Source organism: Palaemon carinicauda, chromosome 14 (assembly GCF_036898095.1).
Source record: "Palaemon carinicauda isolate YSFRI2023 chromosome 14, ASM3689809v2, whole genome shotgun sequence".
NCBI classification, from domain to species: domain Eukaryota; kingdom Metazoa; phylum Arthropoda; class Malacostraca; order Decapoda; family Palaemonidae; genus Palaemon; species Palaemon carinicauda.
The window spans coordinates 38,336,249-38,358,748 of NC_090738.1; the positions used below are offsets into that span (position 1 = coordinate 38,336,249).

The 22,500-nt window shown below is 38.2% G+C and overlaps 1 protein-coding gene across 1 annotated transcript in view; it reads left to right on the forward strand.

Annotated features, from left to right (window-relative positions):
- The window catches only part of LOC137653170 (5-hydroxytryptamine receptor 6-like), a 225,351-nt gene that overhangs the window by 103,932 nt on the left and 98,919 nt on the right, over positions 1-22,500 (forward strand). The window contains exon 2 of the mRNA XM_068386548.1: positions 12,032-13,130. Within this exon, the coding sequence (XP_068242649.1) occupies positions 12,957-13,130 (174 nt within the window). The 5' untranslated portion in view covers positions 12,032-12,956. The remainder of the gene's footprint in view (positions 1-12,031; positions 13,131-22,500) is intronic.

Below are 22,500 nucleotides of genomic sequence, written 5' to 3' on the forward strand. Positions count from 1 at the left end.
TCATTCATGAGTGGCCTTTAAACCTTTAGACAGGCGTCTCAATCTTGTGCTTTTAGATCAATACTTCTCCATTCAACACCATCTACTTCGCGCTTCATAGTCCTCAGCCATGTAGGCCTGGGTCTTCCAACTCTTCTAGTGCCTTGTGAAGCCCAGCTGGATACTAAGATTAGGTTAATAAATTCTTTGAATATGATTGATTCATAAAACCGCTGTCACACCACGTGGATTTTTTATGAGTCCCTTAACATTATAGGTAATAAAAGGCTTTATCAAGTGGTTTAAAAAATCTATAAAATGGGATGATGTGAATTATGATTTTAAAGTATGCTTCTTATTAATATCTAGCATTACTGTAAACTTATACTTTGTGGCAAGAGCGATAAAATACGACTTGTTTACTTCATTTTGAATTTATAAATAAATTCTAACAGCAGTGCCAAAGTCATCATACTAAAAATAACTGAGAGTCAAAGAATTTCTTTTTTCTCTGCTAAATCATGCAATATTTAATGCCAAATTCCTTCACGGAGACCACTGCTAGATTTTGCTGACATCATCAACAATGTTAAACAGATCGTGAGCTTAAATTTATCATCAACCAGAAAGTCACATTTTCCGTATTTTCTATAGCTTTTTTTTTTTTTTTTTTAAGTTATACTCACACAAATATATGCGAGGGCACACACTTACTTGATTGTACATGCATACGTATATTTATTCGAATTTACACTCAAACTCACGTGGAGAGAGAGAGAGAGAGAGAGAGAGAGAGAGAGAGAGAGAGAGAATGTATATGCATACGTATACTTACTCGAATTTGCACTTATACTCAAGTGTAGAGAGAGAGAGAGAGAGAGAGAGAGAGAGAGAGAGAGAGAGAGAGAGATTCTCTCAAAATAAACAGATAGGATAGTAAGAAAAGCTAATATACTGATTTTGGATGTAAATATGTATAATTCTAATACTAATGATGTTTTGTATCAATAAAACAGAGATATCAGAGGTCTAAATTAGATTATCCAAAAGAAAAATCGGTTTAAACACTAAATAAAAAGAAAAATCTTAAAAACTCTTTTCAAATTTAATTAGTGTTAGTCGCTCATTTTATATCTAATCTTCAAAATTCCGAGAGAGAGAGAGAGAGAGAGAGAGAGAGAGAGAGAGAGAGAGAGATATTTCAGGTACAAAAATATTAAGAATCATGGTAATGACATATATTCAGTGCAATCCTCTTACAATATATTAATTTCAACGTCAATAATTATATCAAATCAAAATGATAAAAACATCTGATAAAAACTGAGTTCTTAACATCATAGCGTTTACAAGGTTCAACATTCATCACCAAACCCATTATTCATTTTTTATTCATTAACAACTGATATATCTTGATATACGAAACCTAACAAATAATCAACACATAATCATTGTGACATACGTTTCAATATTTTAAAACACATAATTAACAATCCTGTTAACGTATAAAAAAATGATCAACATATTATTATTGAGACATACGCTTCAATATCTTAAAATACAGATAATTAATAATCCAGGATCCATTTAAACCTGCCCTAAAAAATGCACAACAGACTAACCTCGCAAACAGGCAAAGCAAAGAAATCGAAGGTAAACTGCTAGAAAGGGAAAAAAAAAAAAAAAAAAAACTTTGCATAAGTGTGGTAATTGTTCATCGACCTTCATGTTGCTTCTTTGAAGTTCGTACCCACTCTCCACGTGCCTGTCATACTGGGAATTCTAGAGATGCAAAACAGTTATTAGCTCTTGCGCAATAAGGGAGAAATACGACATAGATTTCCTATCATGGCGTGAATAATTTATTACGACACGATAAACTTGTGACGTGAAACATTTATCATGGCGCGAAAACTTTATGTGAAAAAATTTATTATGACGCAAAAAAATTATGACGCGAAAACTTTATAACGGGAAAAATTTATTATGACAAAAAAAAAATTCTATGACGCGAAAAATTTATAACGGGAAAAATTTATTATGACGCAAAAAGAATTTTATGACGCGAAAACTTTATAACGGAAAAAATTTATTATGACGCGAAAAACTTGTGACGTGAAAAATTTATGACGTGAAAAATTTATTATGCCGTGAAAATTATGATGTGAAAAATTTATCATGAAGTGAAAAATTTAACATGAAGTAAATATATATTGTGACGAAAAGATTTATCATATCGTGAAAAATTTATGACAAAAAATTTATTATAACGTGAAACATTCATTATGACCCTGAAGAGAAAAGTAAAATAAGAATAAAAGGAATAAGGATGAAGGGGAAATGGAGAATAGGGAGCTGTCAATAAAATCTCGTTAGCAGAGAATAACGTAGAAAGTTATAAACATATAAAGGGATAAAGGAGAGGAGGAAAATGTGGGTAGTAGGTAGTAGGTTGGCCAGGGCACCAGCCACCCGTTGAGATACTACTGCTAGAAAGTTATGGGGTCCTTTGACTGGCCAGACAGTACTAGATTCGATTCTTCTCTCTGGTTACGGTTCATTTTCCATTTGCCTACACATACACAGAATAGTCTGGCCTATTCTTTACATATTCTCCTCTGTCCTCATACACCTGACAGCACTGAAATTATCAAACAATTCTTCTTTTCTCATGAAGTTAACTACTGCACTATAATTGTACAGTGGCCACTTTCCTCTTAGTAAGGGTAGAAGAGACTCTTCAGCTATGGTAAGCAACTCTTCTAGGAGGACACTCCAAAATTAAACCATTGTTCTCTAGTCTTAGGTAGTGTCATAGCCTCTGTACCATGGTCTTCCAGTGTCATGGGTTGGAGTTCTCTTGCTTGAGGGTACACTCGGGCACACTATTCTATCTTATTTCTCTTCTTTTTGTTTTGTTAAAAATTTCATCGTTTATATAGGAGATATTCATTTTAATATTGTAACTCTTCTTAAAATATTCTATTTTTCCTTTTTTCCTTTCCTCACTGGGCTATTTTCCCTGTTGGAGCCCCTTGGGCTTATAGCATCCTGCTTTTCCAACTAGGGTTGTAACCTAGCAAGTAATAATAATAATAATAATAATAATAAATGGAAAACTGTTGAGAAGAGGAAATTTGAGAGGTAAGAAATTTGGGTAAATATGAGGCGGTAGGGAAAGTGGAGGAATTAACGGATTTTGAGCGAAGCGAAAAATCTATTTTTGGGTGAGGTAGCCATGTCGTCCTGATGGAAGTTCCTATTAGGTAGCTTTCTAGGGTATATTTGACTACAGTGATATTCCCAGAGAATTTTACCGTAAGGTATCCAGAATTCTAACTCCTGGAGCGAATATCCCTAAATAATCTCACAGGGATATCGCATTATATCAGAGGACGTATTCTTGACACGCCACATAGCTATCTTCGCCCCGATCAGTATTAACGCTTCGAGGGGGAATAGTGACAAGAATCTGAAACGAGAATGAAAAGAGAGCCGCTCATAAGGCATCTCTCCTATTCCGTTTCCAGTGTGTATCTGATGAAGGCGGTAGCGCCCTCTTTATTCCTTGTAGCGATATCCGAGGTGGTACAGATACTGTATTATAGGGAGGGGTCAATAAGCCCTTTTACAATAAAAGGAAGGGCGGGTTCATTAGGATGACATGGCTACCTCACCCAAAAATAGATTTTTCGCTTCGCCCAAAATCCGTTTTTTGGGCTCAGGCCATGTCGTCCTGATGGAAGTTTACCAGAGCATTACTGTATCTGTGGATTCCCAATCAGTGCCGTACTCTCAAGAAAGTATTTTCCTGGTCCGTCTAGACCTAGAGACCTATGATGTTACCGTCATACATCATTTCATCTAAGCATGAACTATGTTAGTGCTTCCTGCCCCCTACAGGGATGAGTCATACTAGACTCTGGAAAAGTCTCAAGGAGTACATAAAAACTTATGGATGACAAAATGACAAGCTTGTATAGTGGTCTCGCCCTATACATTATAAAGCAAAGTTTGTATAAGAGTCGCCAAAGTCAGAATGAATTTGTGACACCTTCCCCAAAGTGACCACTCTTAGTAACTATTGGATAATGGTTGTATCCGCATAGAAACAAATTTTGCCTCTTTGCCACCAACCCGTTAGGGTACCACGTCAACCCTTCCAAGGAAGGGTTAGAGTGAGTGGACTTTTGCTTGAATCAGGGAACAGTCTCGAAAGACATACCATGATGAAAATATCCATATTTTAATCTTAATGCTCAGTACATTTCTAATAAAATGAGTGTGGGCGAAAAGACGCAGGGTTCATTATGAACTACTGTAGTTTATTGAAACTTAATAAACGAACATATCAGATCACATTTATAAAATTTATATAATGTGGATGATATGCGTAAAAGCATAAAGAAAAACAGTCAACAGAAAATATTGTTTCATCTACTAGGAAACAGATTTGCCACTTCAATAGAATTATTAATAATACTGATATAGTCTGTATACTGTTTACATACACTAGCGTAAAAAACGCTTGGCACAAGTGTCCGTATTATGCTATAGATTACCAACGTCAATGGAACAATTCGTAAGGACACTTTCGTGGCCTATCGCTCGTCGTGTAGTAACATACAGTGACTACACGCGCACCCTCTTAATTAATCGTCCCAAATTAATTACACTGTTCCTCGCAGACTTAAAACAGAAGGTTAAAGAATTCTACCTGCTGCTACCACAGATCTCATAAGTTGCTCCACTTGCTTCACATAGTGCATAAAGAACGCCTTGGATGACTACCAGCCGGTGTGCAAACAAGGATGTTCAAAGTCCATATAATTAAAGAAATTTTATGGAGGAGGCAACTTTCATCGGATCATGACTAACGGGTGTACTGTCTGGATGCGTTCTGCGAATAACACGGGTGAATTTCGCCCTTAGTTATAGATAACTTTGAACCCAGGGTTTCTCATCTGAACAGCTGTCCTCCCATAAAGTCTGAAGTTCTATGAAGATAGACTTTTAGGCACTCCACTGGACATAGAGATGCATCTTCCTCCAGAGGGCAGATTCTCTAGGGACCCCACCTGTTGGTGGGTAGCTTGTTCCTTGTAAGATTGATTGATTGATTGATTTAAAGTTTTCAGGCATCCTGTTCCTGGTAAGAAACGTTGGGTCTGGAAATAGAATCAGTTCTCCCTCCAAGAACTGGACGTGGCCTTCCTCTGTGGAGAGAGCCACTATTCACTAACTCTGGCCCCCAAGGCGAGTACAAACAGAAATATGACTTAAATTCACCCCTTCTAAGCACATTCCTCATTGTTCATTATTTATACACAATGAGGAATCATATCTAATGACCAAGCAAATGGTTTTTGGAAGCGCTGAAGGGCTAGTTAATTAAGAACGTCGTTAGAAAGGTCGACCTGTAAGGCATATGGTATCTGACTTGTCAAGGCAGGCTTGAACAATAGAATTGTGTAGGCTGCTAAACCTTGCTCATGAAGGTGAATGAAGAATGATAAATAGGAATCTGTCGGGATTTCTTTCAGTTTCTTTGCCTTGACAAAGGATAGCTATTTCTTCCCTGAAGCCTCATAATGTCTTCTGGTTTCCTCCAAAAGTCTAAACCGACTTTTAAACACCGAATCTTTTTCTCATCGTTAAGGAGAGAAAATCATGAGATGTAGGTTCCGTGTTTTCTGTGATGGAGCGAAGACATTCGACTTCTGTACTCGCTGAGACAGGGATGGATCCGGTAGCAGAACTAATTTTAATCGTAGTTCCAATGCCAGAGGGAACCACACGCTATTTGGCCACTTGTGGGCCACTATTGCAGCTTTCCCTTTGAAGGATCTCGGCATATCGAGGACCTTCAAAAGGAGGTGTGCAGAGGGAACAGATAGATACAGGAGCATCTGATCCAGCCCAGAGACATAGCGTCCACTGCCTCCGCTAACGGATCCTCGTAAGGGGACACGTAACGAACTATTTTCTTGTTGTCTTTCGTCGCAAAGAGGTCTATCTGCAGCTCTGGGACTTGACTCGAGATGAAGGAGAACGATCCTGCGTCAAGGGACCATTCTGACTCTACAGGTGTAAACCTAGATAGAGCGTCCGCTGTCACATAGCGGAACTCTTGAATGTGAACTGCTGACAGGTGCCATTTCTTCGCGCGTTTGATGCATATTTTCTCCAGACTCCTGTTGCATCCTTAAGCTGTGCTCTTAGCACTGGATCTGTTATCAAAGCAAACTGTAGAGAGCCCAGCACTCTCTCCTGTTTGCGTCTTGATATCCGTTTGGATTTCAATAGTATCTTGACAGATCCTGCTATTTCTTTCCTCTTCTTACTAGGAATGGAAAGCCGATGTGACTCCAAATTCCAGTGGATTCCCAACCACCGAAATTTTTGAGCTGGAGAAAGACGAGACTTTTTGATGTTGATCTTGAATCCCAGATGTTCCAGGAACTGGATCACTATCTTAGAAGCTTGCATGCATACTGTCTTGGATGCTGCCCACACCAGCCAGTCGTCCGAGTAGGCTACTACTTGGACCCCTTTTAGGCGTAACTGATGGACGGCTGCGTTCGCGAGCTTCGTGAAAATCCTTGGGGCTATGTTTAGCCCGAAAGGCATGGTTCTGAAGGCGTAAAGTTATCAAAGTAACTTGAAGCCTAGGTAGGGGGAGAGGTGACGAATAATTGGAACGTGCCAATAAGCGTCAAACAAGTGTATAGACACAGCATATGCCCAGAATGACTGAGTTTTCCTGAGTCCTCCTTTGGAACACAAAACAGCCTTCCTTGGAATTTGATGGACTTAAACTTCCGGATTACTCTTTTGACTAAGAGCTCTCGGACATATTCTTCCAGAGCGGGGGTTGAGTGTTGGAAGAATTGAGGAAATTGAGGTAGAGGACTGCTCCAGCTCCAACCTAGTCCATTCTTATTTAGGCTGTGGGCCCAGGGATCGAAGGTCCAGCGATCCCTAAAAAGCTGTAATCTCCCTCCTACTGGAAGTATCTACTTCTGCTGTTGTGAACCTGAGGCCTTGCCTCCTTGACCGCGTCCTCTTGAAGGGCGTCTAGAAGAATCTCTGGCTGTTCCTCTGGCTCTCGAACGAAAGGAAGAAGTCTGCCTTACGGAGGCTGGGTTAAGAACTGGCGACCGTGTCGCCGTTTGTTGAGGTACCAGCTGGTACGTGGTTGGAGGTTGTGCCACTGTCTGAGGCACCGCGGTCACAGGAAGTTGTTGTTGATGTTGCTGTCGGTAGGGTTTAGCCGGCCGAGAAGATGGCCTAGGCCTTTTGTCTACTACCTCTTTAACTACTTCATTGGGAAAGAGGTTTTTACCCCAAATACGAGAGGAGATCAGTTTCCTCGGTTCGTGCCTCACCGCAACCGAGGCGAACACGAACTCTCTACATGCTCTCCTAGCTTTAATAAAGCTATAGAAATCCTTCGTAACTGTGGCCAGATGGGTTTTGGCCACAACCATGAACATGTCCTGGTTCTTGGGGTCACTTGCCATCGTTTCTAGTGTTGTTTGCAACGACATCGATGCCGCAAGTCTTGCCTTTGTCTCTTGCCCTCTACGCAAGAGAGCCTCCGACAGTTTTGGAAGCGCCTCACCGAACTGGAGGTTCAGCAATATCAGCTTCCAGTTTCCCGACTGAGAAGGTAAGGTGTACGTCCTTCCAGTCTTCTTGGTCCAAGGGCAAGGTCAGAGATAACGGCTTGCACTCCTCCAAGGAGGGGCATGGTTTCCCTGCCTCCACTGCATTTAAGTCAGCCTTATATCCCTTTTCCAAGAAGGGAAAGGCTCTGGTAGGAGAGGCCACAAAGGAGGGAAGCTTCTTACTCAAGGCGGGCACCTTTGAGTTAGTGAAGCCCCTCTCTTTCATCGAGCTTGTTAGTAACGTCTGAGCTTTACTATGGTAAAAAACTATGACCTCCGGCTCCATCTCCTCCTTTAAGGCTGGCTCCTTCCTAAGACGGGCATAGCAGTCCGGATAAAAATCTTTGTTGCGCCAAAATTCCACTTCTTCCAGAGGAATTGCTCCCAACTTTTCTGAGATCACGATCTCCCCGGTTGTCATTGGCATGTGTTCGGCATACCTCCAAGGATTGGTATTCGAGCACAAGGGAAGATCCTTCACGGTGAGCCACTTTTGGGGCCCACGTGATGCTGCAAGTCTACGTAACTCCAGTTTCATTGCAGCTTCCTTCTCATCATTCTTCCTTTGAATTTGTTGGATCATCTCAACAATGCAAGAAAGAGCCCTTCCCAGTTCATCTGGCATAGCAGACGCTGTAGAAGGAACCGGTTTTGGGTCCAGAACCGACGTAACCGACACTTCGTCGATTTCTTGCTCTTCTACTTGAGGAGTCTGAAACAGCTCCTCCTCCTGATCTTCTCCTAGAAGGTCCTTCTCAGTAGAATCCGATACCTCCGACATCCTATCATCCACTTGGATGTCTTGAAGGGCGGCTGAGACTTCATAATCTACCGGATTCAGGGCAAGTGGTATCTCCATCTGAGGCTGGGGGATGATTGCATCAGCCGATGCTTTAGGGAAAAGGTAGGCTCTCATCTTCTCATTTGGAAGGTAGGGACCTGAGGTGTTTTTCTGAAAACCCCTCACCCAGGATCATAATGTTTCCCTGGCAGCATCCCTTGACTCCGTTGACTTAGGGTCGTCAAAAGCCTCGGTAATCAAGTTAGAACAAACTTTACAAACCTGAGGGTCCCAATAGCGGAGAACACCTCTGGAGGCTGCGCATGCTGCGTGCCTCCTGCAATAATGATGTCCACAGAAGTTCTTACTGCGGACATTACAGAACACACTCCCGCACTTTGGATGGTCCTCCTGTAAAGAGAAGAAAAATCCATGAGTATCAAGTGAAGGCTTTTCACTTATATTGAAACATTTAGCTTATGTAAAAAAGCTATAAAAGAAAGAAGGAAAGACACATACTTGTATTTCCTGTTCTGTCAATTGCTGTAACCTCCCAAAATATTAAAACTAAGGTTAATTCTATACTAGAATACCTTATGTAATTTCCTAAACGGAAATTTAATGTGTAGTTTTAATATACGGGATTGAAAGAATACAGAAAGAACTCACTTTCTATATAAAGTACGGTCTCAACAAAAGGCTGTACAAGATAACATCAAGTATGATGAAGAACTTTAGAGTTATCACAAACTCTGTACAGCAGTTTCTACTAATGCAGTGTGTACTACACTACGAATATAGCAACTACTGTACATCACATGTTATTGTGCCGGCCAGCACGAGCCGGTACGTGCCGGCGGCTGGCAACTACCCCTTTATAGATCAAAGATATATTATCTTTAACTAATAGGCGGCAGCCCACTGATTCGCGGCTGCCGGCCGCTATCGTAATAGCCAGCAGATTCGGGCTGTGTTTCCCCTGCCGGCAGGCAAAGGTAATAAAACCCGTGCCCGCCGACAGTAGCCAAGAACCAGAGAACCTCCACCTGCCCGGCTGTCGGCTGTTAAGCCGGCAGCCGGGTTAGGGGTGCAACACAATAGACAGAGAAACAGTATGGATGTAAGGTTATAAGGCGGCATTGCCATACGACCTTCCATCCAGAAAGAGTGAACTTATGGAAGGGGAGAATGTAACATTCAGGCTTCCAAAGAATCCATAGTCTGCCGGGCTCTACCGACGGACATGGAAGGGAGACCAAGGGAGGTCTGGGGTTCACTCTGCAAAGAATAAAGGGTCTCTGCCGGCCGACATGTAGTGCCGGCCGGCAGAGAGCTGAGCCTGTCCTCCATCCTAACCTATACTAGGTACGGAAGTAGGACTGCGGCTAAAAGAAAATAAAAGAAAGAGAGGTGGGGAAGGGATAAGGGTCCTATAGACTTCGTTCTAGCAGGAGACACACTCAGCCGTTGGGGAAGCTCATCCTAACCAAGAGTTGTCTATTAGGGAGGAAGATTGGCAATACTTGCTAACCTCCTCCCTCCCAGAACAAAGTTAGGTGAAGCTATTTCGCCGGGCAACAGAGAAAACTCATTCTCCAGCCCGAGAAAAACAACACAGGACAGTCTGCTAGGCCACTAGAGGAAGGAATCATCCTTCCAACATGGACTAGGGAAGCAAAGCTTCCTGTGCCCGCCCCTAACCTAGCAAAGGAGACTCTTTCTCTATGCTAGGAAGAAGCAGACCACAGACTAGAAACTCTGATGTTCTGCCCTAACCCAAAAAAACAGTCACTCTGGTTATCAGGTCAGGACAGACATATCCTAGAATAGTTATACCTGAATTATTATACAGATAGAAGTACTAGGATTAAGCCGAAGGCTCACAGAGGGAGAGAGGGATTGAACTTAGCCTCCGGAGGAGAAAAAGAACAATCGGGGATGTGCGAAAGTATACTACTGTACCTAGAATACTAGACTAGGTAAGATGAGAATCGATTACCTAAATCACCGAAACTCTCGTATACAATCTTGGAAAAAACATTCAACAATATCTTACATGTATAAAATATTTGCCTATAGCTTCAATAAAATAACACTCGGAAAAACTTATACCATGCATGAAAGTACTAGGGACAGACGTCTAGGCTACGAAGCCTCGCGAAAGGCAGGATCGGTACCTCGACCCGTGTCGAAATCACCGAGCTAACACTGACCGAACAATATAAGCATTTCTAGAGTAGCTAAATAGCAAAATTATTAAAGCGTAACAGACTGGGAACGTCGCTCTAGCTAACTAACTGACCCATAAGAGCGAGCGACAGCATCTAGGATGCCTCCGGTAGGCAACAGCTCTTGTTTACGTTAAAATCACTTTTGATTTAATTCAAAACAACAAGAGCTTACATTTATACATAGTAAAGATAATACTCAACTTCCTAGAGGCAGAAGAGGCCGGAGAAATCATCAAAATGTTGAATTAAATCCAAAATAACGAGAGAACACAAGGGAAAACACCGAGTAGTAGAGCTACACGAAAAGGAATAAAGAGGGCGCTACCGTCTTCATCAGATACACACTGGAAACGGAATAGGAGAGATGCCTTAAGAGCGGCTCTCTTTTCATTCTCGTTTCAGATTCTTGTCACTATTCCCCCTCGAAGCGTTAATACTGTTCGGGGCGAAGATAGCTATGTGACGTGTCAAGAATACGTCCTCTGATATTATGCGATATCCCTGTGAGATTATTTAGGGATATTCGCTCCAGGAGTTAGAATTCTGGATACCTTACGGTAAAATTCTCTGGGAATATCACTGTAGTCAAATATACCCTAGAAAGCTACCTAATAGGAACTTCCATCAGGACGACATGGCCTGAGCCCAAAAAGGTGGTATGATATTCATTAAAAATGGGAGCTTTTTGGGAAAAGGGAAAATAAGTATTATTAAGGAAAGTGAAGGAAATGGGAAAATTAGGACAAGGAGCAGGAATGAAAATTGGGGTCACAGAGTAACGTAGTAATGAATAAATAGTAATAAATAACTTTAATATATGGATTGGAAGGGAAGAACACAAAATCCTACCACTAAAATACAGAAAATATGAAAAAAAAACGACGATGTGAATTTCGAAATGGGATATTAGAAAGCAGATGATAAAAAAAAAAAAAAACGAATAAATATATAAGAGCAATAACCCGAATAAAAGCGAGTGGCAAATTCATACCGAGATTGTAACGAAAACTGATTAAAAAAATGGGAAAACCACAGGTGGAACTTGAAACGCATTTCAAATACATAAAAGAAGCCTTTTCAACAGTATATATTATGTACATCCACATACACACGCACACATATATGTGCATATATACTATGTGTGTATGTGTATATTTTATATATATACATATATATATATATATATATATATATATATATATATATTTTTATATATATATATATATATATATATACATATATATATATATGTATATATATACTGTATATATATATATATATATATATATATATATATATATATATATATATTGATGTTACAGCCAATAAATCTTATCGTTTCTAATCGTTTCCTTCTTTTCCCTTTTCAGATCGAAATCATCAGGACTTCTTGCACGAAGTTAAGCCTTCATTCCCCAATCGGCCGATGAGGGAACATGGAGCGACCGGAAGCGTTGTTCCACAGCGAGAGGTGCCTGTCACTGCTAAGAATTCTGAGGCAGACGAAACACAAAGAGAAATCCAGTATTTCCCATCTAAGACCTCCCTATCGTTTCGCATGCGAATCTAATTTTCGTATCCTAAGGGATTCTTGAGCATGAATTGGAAGAATGTTATGACGCAATGATTTTCTGATTATAACCAACATGTTGGAGGATACGAGCTTACAATTCAAGTTTGCTTTTTACATCTTAAACTAGAAAGTCTAATCGGTCAGAGAATTGTACAGTGCACTATGATGGAAATGTATATTTTTGTCGTGAACGAAAGATTGATTATTACGAAAAGAAAAACTTGAATAACAAATCAGCAGCGGTTCTGTAAAATATCGCATGAATAAAATAGAGAAAGTTATTTTTGGTTTCAATAAATTAGATGTAAACTACATTACTCATGATAGCTATGGCAACTGTTAGTGGAGTGCGTTACCTCAATAACATTGTTATAATACGAAAAATATATAGTTTAATAAAGCAAAATAACATTCCGGTGTTTTTGGAAAAGGTGATATATTATTCTAAGAAAGAAACAGTCTAAACCACACACATTTTGGAATGAGAAAAAACGATGCAAAAACTCAAAATAATAGCCATGCCTATATATACTGGGGTACCTCTGTTACCGTGTCATTAATGATTGCCACAGATAATTTTCTGAACTGCCAAATATATGAAAAAAATTTCCAAAATTTATGGACATCAAGAGAATAAAATATTCACACATATATATACAGGGGTACCTCCGTTACCGTGTCATTAAGGATTGCCGCGGATAATTTTCTGAACTGCCAGATATATGAAAAATATTCCCCAAATTTCTGTACATCAAGAGAGAGAGAAGAAAAAACTAGTGGGCAGTCTTAGTATGCCAGTGATGATCGTCGGCGCCATACTGGTCATCGCTACTGTGGCCACAATTTTCTTCAACGCCTATATCCTCTTCCTTTCCTGTACACAGAATTTCAGGCAGGTCAGTGTCTCCAATTTTTCAGTAATTTATGTAGATTACCGCAGCTAATTATACATAGCTGTGGATATCACTGTATTCTCATTGAATAAAACATAATTTCCATTACAAACTCAGAAATACCTGTTAGGTCAGTGACTCAGAGACTATATATCAATCAGCAATTATCAGTTTAGAGGTCCAGTGTACAAATGTGTAGTTAATCATGTATTTCTACACCAAGTCATTAACCCATACATATTAGGATCACGACCACCAACTTCATTTTCAGTATCTAGATTATAAAACTAAAGCTTGACGTAATAAAAGAACACCAAATCATCCACCAAGCTGAAGCAGTTATATTTGTTGATATTCATAATCTACAAAATAATCAATTGTAAACAGCTACCCAAACTCCATGCTCTCTACACTACAGTTATAACTATTTCTTATATCAAAGTATAAATTTCTTTTCAGCCCCAAAGAAAATTCACAAATAAATATGCTAGTTGGCAAGTACATATATAACGAGAATATAACCACATATTGTTAATAGTGGAATTTGAAATCTTCCTCATTACTTTCACAGTAAAGTCAGCCCTTTCCACGAGCCAGAATTTTTTTTATGTCATCCGGGATGTATTTTTATACATGTATGCGTTGTGTGTACATAAAACTGTTATCAAATATGCATATGAAATAAGGTCTTATGAAAGCACATTATTATCTGGTGATCCAGACGTGACGATATGCCCTGGTCCCTAAATAGCTATGTGGTCCATATTTCATGTAATTTCTTGATATAAAAGAATTCATCGTATTTTTTTCTTTTTATCTGGACATTCCAATTTCTGACAAGTCATTCACCAACGTCATATGTCCATCAGAGAAGAGGAATGTGAGTTGAGATGAGGAAAGAAGGACGTGGGGGGAGGGGAGGCGAAAAAGAGGGAGAATAGCAAAGGAAATTACCATGTTTCCGTTACTTGTGCTAAAGTTATTAGAAGTTTATACACTTTATGTAGTTATGTAGATATTTGTGTATTATGGTTGATATACATTTTTTTTAGAAACTCCACTTGCTTATCAGTTAGCTATATGAAAGAATATATAACGTTTAAAACCCTTCCAGAAGACTAAAACTACTGTCAGATCTTTGCTCAGACAACATCTTAGATGTTTAAAACGCTTCCATAAGACTAAAATTACTGCCAGATCGCAGTTCTGATAGAAGCGTTCACGGTGCTAGCATCATCCTTCCAAAATATTTGTAGTGTCGGAAGTGTAAGAATGCCTGGAGACGCTTATGTTTAGGGGGGAAATCAAGTGTATATATTAAGATCATGGTCACCAACTTTATTTTCAATATCTACTTTGTAAAATTCCAATTCATTGTCAATGCTGAAACCTAATCATACAGACACAGGCATATATATATATATATATATATATATATATATATATATACTTTAATATTAATCCTAATTGCATCTATTTATTACATACTGTATTAGGTGTGGCCTATATGTAGGCATTATATCAATATATATATATATATATATATATATATATATATATATATATATATATGTGTGTGTGTATATATATATTCATACATATTATATATATATATATATATATATATATATATATATATATATATGTATATATATATATATCTATATATATTTGTATATATATATATATATATATATATATATATATATATATATATATATGTATATATATATATATATATATATATATATATATATATATTTGTATGTGTGTGTTGAGTTTGATAATACATTTACTTTCTTCACGTTATAAAAACTATTGCATACGCATGCGCAAATAAAACGGGAAAAAGAGAGAGAAGGTTAATCTAAGGATACTGATCAGGACTTAAACTTTAAAGGTAATAACCTTAGTTTGAGGTAATTTGCATGGTTTCAAAGTAATTTTCAAGGAAATATTATTTTCAAGGTAATTGTAAGGCAATTTCGGTTTTTCCAGCTTCAGATTTAAGGAAATTTGAAATGTTTTTAGGTAATCTACGGTAAAAAGCAGCAGCATCTAAGTTTGTAGACAAATGCTCAAGTTTAAACCCTGATACTGATATCATTCATATGATCTTCAAGGCTTAAGCACTGATAATTGACAGAAGACTATTCAGGACAGATATGAAAAAAATACCTAGAATATAGGTATAGTGGCGATGAAAAATACAATGACACGATTGATATAAAAGAAGTACTTACACATAAATCAATAATACAGTATTTTCAATATATGAATCGACACAATAATCATTTAAATGTGGATGAGACTAAGTTATTTACAGGTTAAATTCGATTGTTTTTAACAAATACTATAAAATTATGGTAAAATTCATAAATTGTTACAAATATCATAAAATTATAGTAATATTTTCTTCCTAATTATCAACCGAATCAATAAGAGAGAGAGAGAGAGAGAGAGAGAGAGAGAGAGAGAGAGAGAGAGAGACCCTGATTGAAAAGTTTGAGGAATCCCTCATGTGGAAAGTCTGGATTCACTATGTACGAAGTTTGACGATAATATGAAAACTTCCAAAACTTCTTGCCCGGTATAGGGCTCGCCCATATTCATAGCTGTTGTACATACATCAATATATATATATATATATATATATATATATATATATATATATATATATATATATATATATAAACACATATACATATACTAATGTATTTTAGTGTTGTTATTGTTAATTACTTCTCTTGTAGTTTCCTTATTTTCTTTCCTCATTAGGCTATTTTCCCTGTTAGAGCCTCTGCCAGGCTGACACTTGCACGACTTTTTGCCACGAATTTGTCGTGGCAAGTCGTGACATTTGTGGCACGAACTGGAAAATAAAAAAAAAATTAAAAAAATTACCTCAGAATCACAGCTCACCTGTCCACATTGACACGAACTGGCACGACGAGTTCACGACGATTTCATGAATAGTTTTAGCATAGTTTGCGCACTTCCCGCATCGTCCCGACGAGTTCACGAACTGTTCGCGCATAGTTCACGCCGCATTCACGAAATTTTGTCGTGACCAAAATTTTGAACATTTCAAAATTCTCGTCACGACATGCCACGATGTCACGACAGGTTCACGACGAGTTCACTCCAGTTTACGACTATTTCACGCCAGTTCACGACTCGAATCGTGACAATGCGTGCCACAAATTCGTGCAAGTGTCAGGGTACCTTTATAGCATCCAGCTTTTCCGACTAGGGTTGTAGCTTAGCAAGTAATAATATATATATATATACATATATATATATATATATATATATATATATATATATATATATATACACACAATTGCTACATCATTTACGAATCAATGGGAAGTCTCTGAGAGATTATATGCGATATTTTTTCACTATAAAAGATAATAATAATAATAATAATAATAATAATAATAATAATACTGTAATAACAATAATAATAATCATCATCTAGAAAATAGTAATATATCGCCATACAGTGCATAAAAACACATTTAACCAGAATATACATATATATATATACATATATATATATGTATATATATATGCATATATACATATATATATATATATATATATATATATATATATATGTATGTATATATACATATATATATATATATATATATATATATATATATATATATATATATATATATATATACAGTATATATATTTATATATACATACATACATATATATATATATACGTATATATATATATATATATATATATATATATATATATATATATGTATGTATATATATAAACACACACTTACGTGCCTACATATACCCACAAAGGTGCATGTCAACCCATCAGGTTTTAGTCATTACAAAACTTTACATAAAATTCCACGCTTCATCGACCATCCCTGCATAAATAATGAGCCCTATCCCTATGAACGGAAATACCTGCAATACGACAAATGATATATGAAAAAAGGGAATTATTTATTATACGCCATAATTACCCTTAGTAAAGTTCAGTTGGGATACTTATCATGGTCCTATATGCTTGTCTTAACGATTTTCATTTTTAAGGTCTTACGACAAATAAGGAAAAATAACGTTACCCACAATCTTGGTTAAATAGAGCCCACATAAATGAACGCACAATTATCAAATGTAAGGAACTTAAAAAAAAAAAATATGAATATAAAACCTAAAACTGTTTAAGGAAAATCAAATGTTCTAAACGGAAAGGACAAAGTTAATATTCATTTAGGTTGAACATGAAAAATTACTTGAGCTAAATTTCATTGTGTATCTGTTTATTTGATACTCATCCCTGATAGTCAGTCCAATGTGATGGGTCGCAACTACCCAAACTAGGATAGAATAGCATTTCAGTGCATCGGCTCTCAACTTAAAACTAACTTAACCCAATCATTCTAACCTAACCTAACCCAAGCATCCTAACCTAACCCTGTTGAGAGCACAGAACTGTGCATTAATAGAATCTTCGTGATTGGTAAAACATTCAGTGCATTTGCTCTTAACTTAAAACTAACTTAACCCAATCATTCTAACCTAACCTAACCCAAGCATTTTAACCTAACACTGTTGGGAGCACAGAACTGTGCATTAATAGAATCTTCGTGATTGGTAAAACATTTATGATGTGATACGAAGTTTGTAATTTCTTTCAAAGCTCAAATTTCTTCAAAACATAGCTATGTATTTATTCATAAAATAAGCAATAAATGATTTGCGCTAAAAAAAAAAAAAAAAAAAAAAAAAAAAAAAAAAAAAAAAGTGTACAGAAAAAAAATCAACAAACTATGATTTTCATGGAAAAAAGAAATATATCGAGGAAAAATACTGTAAATCAATGCTACTTTTACTCTTTTCAGCAGCTAAGTAAATGAAATGCAGTTCCTTACCTTAGCTAGTGCCATTCTCATATGATTTTGGCAGCAGCGTCTGTACTTTTTCTTCGTTTATATGGTCAAAATCCACGACAAAAAACTTTCTTTCAAAGACTTTTTTTCTTTTCTTTCTAAACAATAGCAGGGTATGTTTGACTGCGCAACTGATTGATTGATTTGAGGTTTAACTGTGTAACACCAAAACTTTGTCATTCGGGAGCATTGCCCTTGACCTTCTTCTTCTTCTTCTATTTTTAGTAGCTGTGGCTCAACCAGTGGAGCCAATGTACTCACCTGTAAATGACAAAAAATAAAACATTAGAACTAATCAAAGCACTTGGCAAAATTTTAATGTTAGTCGGTTAATAAATGTTAACTCTTTCACCGAATGGAATGATATGTTCACTCCCCCACAAGAGGCTTAATACCTTTTATTAAAACAATATCTATGCTCCCCCTTCCACTGATATTGTTTATATAGCGCAATTATCTCGAAAACATTTTAAAAATATTTACATCTATTTATATATAAAAGAACTTACTATCCTTTCTCTATAGTGGTAAAATTCGTTGCATTAAATGTAGCCTCTTTACAAACAAAACATTTATGTAGGTATAGACTAAATTTAATCCTTATTCTTCTGTTGGATAATTAATTTTACAGATTATTATTATTATTATTATTATTACTATTATCACTTGCTAAGCTACAAACATAGTTGGAAAATCAAGAGCCCAGGGGCTCCAGAATAGAAAATAGCCCAGTGACGAAAGGAAACAAGGAAAAATAAAATATTTTAAGAACAGTAACATTAAAATATTTCCTATAAAAACTATCCAAACTTTAACAAAACAAGAGGAAGAAAAATAAGATAGAATAGTGTGCCCGAGTGTACCCTCAAGGAAGAGAACTCTAACCCAAGACAGTGGAAAGCCATGGTACAGGGGCTATGGCACTACCTAAGAATAGAGAAAAATGGTTTGATTAGTAAATTAATCTTAGTTAGAAATGTTATAAAAGCAGTATACACACTTTCCTGTACATCCTTTTACTCATGTTTTCCTAATAGATTATTCAGTGCAATTCAAGTCCTGTTAATTTTACATTGAGATCCTTTCTTTGCATATAATATTTCTTGCAATTAATCATTGCGTGTGAAATGTCCTCCAATACATTGCATGTCCTCCATAGGTGTATTTGTCATCTTGAATTTACTCTAACATGTCCAATTCTTAAATTTCCCTTGCTGTTGCCCTTGTCTGTACTGATGATATCTTTGAGGTTTACATAATCAAAATCGCAACACTGAACAGCCCAGAGACTTTAAGCGCTGGCATCAACGCATAACAATTGCTTGCTATATTCCCTTGGTAAAGAAATTATTCCGATTCCAATAATATTTTTCTTTATAAGAAACAGTCGTCCAGTAGGAGAGAGTTTTCGAAGTTATCATACCCCGTGCGTCGTGTCCATGACAGCAGCTTTCATAAAAAAAAAAAAAGGGTGGGGGGAGGGAATTTTCTTCTGCTTTGAGTAAAGTTACCAAATATATTAGACCGACACCTGGGATCTCTGGGGTTCCATCGAACCTACTTTGAGAACCACAGTTCTAGAGCCATCCGTGTAAATATACGAAAGGTTCTATCTGCCAAGTAGGTGCTATGTTTGAGCAGTTCGCCTTTGTTTGTCTGAGCTATCGCACCAGTCCACCTATCGTTATTATTACGTGCTAAGCTACAACCCTAGTTGGAAAAGCAGGATGCTATAAGCCCAGGGGCTCCAACAGGGAAAATAGCCCAGTGATGAAAGGAAACAAGGAAAAATAAAATATTCCAAGAACAATAACAACATTATAATAACTATTTCCTATATAAATAAAAACGTTAACAAAACAAGAGGAAGAGAAATTAGATAGAATAGTGTGCCCGTGTGTACCCTCAAGCAGGAAGAAGAGAAGTTGGATAGAATAGGGTGCCCCAGTGTAGCCTCACGCAGGAGGAAGAGAAGTTGGACAGAATAGGGTGCCCCAGTGTAGCCTCAAGCAGGAGGAAGAGAAGGTGGACAGAATAGGGCGCCCCAGTGTAGCCCCAAGCAGGAGGAAGAGAAGTTAGACAGAATAGGGTGCCCGAGTGCACCCTCAAGTAAGAGGAAGAGAAATTAGACAGAATAGGGCGCCCGAGTGCACCCTCAAGCAAGAGGAAGAGAAATGAGATAGAATAGGGTGCCCGAGACCACCCTCAAGCAAGAGAAATTAGATAGAATAGGGTGCCCGAGAGTACCCTCAAGCAAGAGGAAGAGAAATTAGATAGAATAGGGTGCCCGAGTGTACCCTCAAGCAAGAGGAAGAGAAATTAGACAGAATAGGGCGCCCGAGTGCACCCTCAAGCAAGAGGAAGAGAAATGAGATAGAATAGGGTGCCCGAGTGCACCCTCAAGCAAGAGGAAGAGAAATGAGATAGAATAGGGTGCCCGAGACCACCCTCAAGCAAGAGAAATTAGATAGAATAGGGTGCCCGAGAGTACCCTCAAGCAAGAGGAAGAGAAATTAGATAGAATAGGGTGCCCGAGTGTACCCTCAAGCAAGAGGAAGAGAAATTAGACAGAATAGGGCGCCCGAGTGCACCCTCAAGCAAGAGGAAGAGAAATGAGATAGAATAGGGTGCCCGAGTGCACCCTCAAGCAAGAGGAAGAGAAATGAGATAGAATAGGGTGCCCGAGACCACCCTCAAGCAAGAGAAATTAGATAGAATAGGGTGCCCGAGAGTACCCTCAAGCAAGAGGAAGAGAAATTAGATAGAATAGGGTGCCCGAGTGTACCCTCAAGCAAGAGGAAGAGAAATTAGACAGAATAGGGCGCCCGAGTGCACCCTCAAGCAAGAGGAAGAGAAATGAGATAGAATAGGGTGCCCGAGTGCACCCTCAAGCAAGAGGAAGAGAAATGAGATAGAATAGGGTGCCCGAGAGTACCCTCAAGCAAGAGGAAGAGAAATGAGATAGAATAGGGTGCCCGAGTGCACCCTCAAGCAAGAGGAAGAGAAATGAGATAGAATAGGGTGCCCGAGTGCACCCTCAAGCAAGAGGAAGAGAAATGAGATAGAATAGGGTGCCCGAGAGTACCCTCAAGCAAGAGGAAGAGAAATTAGATAGAATAGGGTGCCCGAGTGCACCCTCAAGCAAGAGGAAGAGAAATGAGATAGAATAGGGTGCCCGAGAGTACCCTCAAGCAAGAGGAAGAGAAATTAGATAGAATAGGGTGCCCGAGTGTACCCTCAAGCAAGAGGAAGAGAAATTAGACAGAATAGGGCGCCCGAGTGCACCCTCAAGCAAGAGGAAGAGAAATGAGATAGAATAGGGTGCCCGAGTGCACCCTCAAGCAAGAGGAAGAGAAATGAGATAGAATAGGGTGCCCGAGACCACCCTCAAGCAAGAGAAATTAGATAGAATAGGGTGCCCGAGAGTACCCTCAAGCAAGAGGAAGAGAAATTAGATAGAATAGGGTACCCGAGTGTACCCTCAAGCAAGAGGAAGAGAAATAAGATAAAATAGTGTGCCCGAGTGTACCCTCAAGCAAGAGAACTCTAACCCAGCTCTAAATGGGGGCCAGTGATTGTTGTAATCAAGAAAATGGACCCTGGGAAAAACAAACGTTCCTCTGAAGTGTAGCTAAGAAACAGGAACAAAAATCGCAACACACCGTCGTAAGAGCAATATTTAGGAAATACACAAGATTCGTTGGTATATTTTGGCCTTCGCCAATTCTCTCTGAGTTTACCGAAGATCGACAAAGCAACGCCGACAGTAAACGATCCTGTCCGCATTCCATAGATCAAAGCAACACGCCAACAGCTACATGCGTCTTAGTTTATCAATGTCGAGCCAGCGGAAAACGTTTGACATTTTCAGCTGCATCAGAGAGAGAGAGAGAGAGAGAGAGAGAGAGGGAGAGAGAGAGAGAGAGAGAGAGAGAGAGAAATACCTGTCCGAATATAAGACGTCAAGTCATGTATCCCAACGACCTCTCTCTCTCTCTCTCTCTCTCTCTCTCTCTCTCTCTCTCTCTCTCTCTCTCTCTCTCTCTCAGAACAACTACTTAGGGACTTTAGATTCTTGTAATGTATATGGCGGGTACTTCAGCTAATTTCTCTCTCTCTCTCTCTCTCTCTCTCTCTCTCTCTCTCTCTCTCTCTCTCTCTCTGGCATGTATCCAAATTTCTCCTTATTTTATACTTCTTTCGAGCATGTAGTGTACTTAGCACATTCCACATTCGCTTGAAAATGTGGCCACATGTATATCGATTAATTTCTTTTATGCCTTGTTTGGGAAATAAATTATTCATTCTCCAAGGACTCCTAAGTACCAGTTCGTGGGTACGAGCATAAAATGTATGTTCTTACTTATGTGAGTAATTGATTGTCTAAAACTCGTGTACTCTCATTCTCTCTGTATGCATCCACATCCACACACACATAG